Below are 2,500 nucleotides of genomic sequence, written 5' to 3' on the forward strand. Positions count from 1 at the left end.
CCCGGACCGCCGGACGGGCCCAGTGGGACAAATGCTGCCCCGCTATGTGGGATGGGGTCCGGCGCTGACCGCTGTCGGAGACGTGCCGGCGCAGGCGGGAGCCGACAGAGCCCCCGCAGCCTGTCCCAGCCCTGACCGGACCGCTGGGCCGGGCTCAGCGTCCGGGAGCAATTTCTTCCCAGGCTGGGAGCAGCGGCGCGGGCCAGGGCCGTCCTGAGGGACGGGGTAGGGGGTGGAAAATAGTGCATGAAGGATGACTGAGGGACTGGGCTCTTGCCCTGGGGGTCTATTCGCGCAGATCCAACTGACCGTGTCTCTCCTTCTCTTTTCCTTTCTTTCTTTCCTCCGCACCCTTCTTCCCGCCACGCCTGCCCTCTCCGTCCGACTGTTGCGGCCGTCTACGCCACTTTCATGGCTCAGGGTCCCCTAAGGGCAGTCCCCCCTTCGAGCCGGCCGAGCTTCACCTTCCCCCCAAACTGCGCCGGCTCTACGGGCCGGGCGGGGGCCGGCTGCTGCCGCCGCGGGCGGCAGGGCCGCGCGGGGACCGGCCAGAGGGACGACCGGAGGGGGGCGCGGGCCCCGTGCCCGCCGCCGCCCCGTGGGACACGCTGAAGATCAGCCAGGCGCCCCAGGTCAGCATCAGCCGCAGCAAAAGCTACCGTGAAAACGCGCCCTTCGTGGCGCCGCCGCCCGCCCGGGACGAGCTGGGCAGCCCCGCCGCGCACGTCGAGGAACGGCCGGGCCCTGCCGCGCCGGCCGCGGAGGAGGAAGAGGAGGAAGAGGACGAAGAGATGCTGGAGGAGGACGAGGACGAGGAGGAAGAGGAGCTGGAGGACGAGGAGGAGGAGGAGCTGCTAGGCGAGGACGGCGGAGGGCTGCTGAAGGATGCCCGCCGGGCCGCTACCGCGGCCCCCGGGGCGGAGGGCGGGGATCTGTCCCCCAAGGAGGAGCTGCTGCTGCACCCCGAGGATGGCGAAGGCAAGGACGGCGAGGAGAGCGTCTGCCTCTCGGCCGGCAGCGACTCCGAGGAGGGGCTGCTCAAGAGGAAGCAACGCCGCTATCGTACCACCTTCACTAGCTACCAGCTGGAGGAGCTGGAGAGGGCCTTCCAGAAAACACACTACCCCGACGTCTTCACCAGGTACCGGCGCCGGGGCCCCGGCCGAGCGCGGAGTGAGCGAACCCCAGGGAGACGGGACGGGGCCGCAGTGTGCTGTACACCCGCTTCCAAGCCGCCCCCGGCGGTGAATCCTGCCTCGGGCACCCCCGGGCTGGGAAGAGACGGGGAACAGGGCCGGGCTCAGGGGGGACCCAGGGCCGCCACCCAGGCAGGCCCGCCTGGAGGCCGCCGGGGGCTATTTTTATCCGCTACCCACCCCTGCCCTCCCCGCGGCCGCGCCGGGATCGGTTACGCGCTGCTCGTGGGCTGGAGCCCGGCCCGGGGAAGCCCCGGCAGCAGCAGAGATCAAAGCGCCGCTGCCTAAAAATACCGGCCCGGCACGTCGGGGCCTCTCGGTGTTCGGAGTTGCCCCCAGAGAGCCCGGCGGGGCCCAGCCCGGCTCTGTCCGCACTTTCGGGGGTATTTTCCCGTTGAAAATGGGAGCTCGGTGGTGGCAGGTCTGGCTAGCGGCTGACAGGGAGAGAGGCAGAGCCGCCAGCCCACTCCTCGTACTGATCGAAAACTGCAGCTCCCCCCTCCCGCCTTAAGGCTAGAGGAGGATGGAGGCCCCAGAGTCGCACTTTTCGATCACGAAGATCCTCCCGGTTTCTCGTTTGTTTTGTCCGGGGTGTCGGGGCCGGCGTCGGAACCGGAGTGTTCACGGGGGCTTTTTTTTCCCTGGATGTCGGAGCCGCGCATCGCCCGCGGGGCTCCCCTGGGGGCGCCGCCTGGCCCCGGCCCCAGGAGCGGCTGCCCGGGCTGTTTATGGACATGCCGCACTTTTTTCGTTGGTGTTTTTTTACGGCTTTGGGTTTTGCTCCAGGGCTTTTCACGCCCCGAGAGCGCAGGGCTCCGGCCACGGCAGGATCCCAGTTATACTGGGAACGCTGCTCTCTAGGACACGGAGCTGATGAGCCATTTTCCAGTGCCTTAGTGTTTTTCGATTTGCCTTAATTGTGGCAATGTGAACCTCCGCGTGGCTCCGAGCTTCCCGGCTGCTGTCCCGTACACGGCCGCTGCGGCTGGAACGGGCCGAATTTGGGGAGCGGCGGGGAGGGGATGCCAAAACCCCAGAGTCCCGAGAGGCGCCCAGCTCGGCGGCCCGGAGCCGGGCCGAGGGCGGCAACAGGCGGTGTCCGCCCGCGGCCCGGCCCCGTTCGCCTCGGGCACAGGGATTTCGGGCGCGGGCGACTCGAGGTGGCCCGGGCTGACGGCGGCGTCTGTGTCTCCCCTAGGGAGGAGCTGGCCATGAGGCTCGATCTGACAGAAGCCCGAGTGCAGGTGAGTGGCGGCGGCGGGACCGGGACCGGGACCGGCGCGTCCCTCGGCGGTGCCCAGGGG

At 69.4% G+C, this 2,500-nt stretch overlaps 1 protein-coding gene across 1 annotated transcript in view; it reads left to right on the forward strand.

Annotated features, from left to right (window-relative positions):
• ARX (aristaless related homeobox) overlaps positions 1-2,500 on the forward strand; it is an 8,959-nt gene that overhangs the window by 1,980 nt on the left and 4,479 nt on the right. Inside the window, exons 3-4 of the mRNA XM_015636806.1 lie at positions 321-1,141; positions 2,395-2,500. The exon at positions 2,395-2,500 is cut by the window's right edge and continues 73 nt beyond it. Of these exons, the coding sequence (XP_015492292.1) occupies positions 321-1,141; positions 2,395-2,500 (927 nt within the window). The remainder of the gene's footprint in view (positions 1-320; positions 1,142-2,394) is intronic.

The sequence above is a fragment of the Parus major genome, chromosome 1 (genome assembly GCF_001522545.3).
Source record: "Parus major isolate Abel chromosome 1, Parus_major1.1, whole genome shotgun sequence".
NCBI classification, from domain to species: domain Eukaryota; kingdom Metazoa; phylum Chordata; class Aves; order Passeriformes; family Paridae; genus Parus; species Parus major.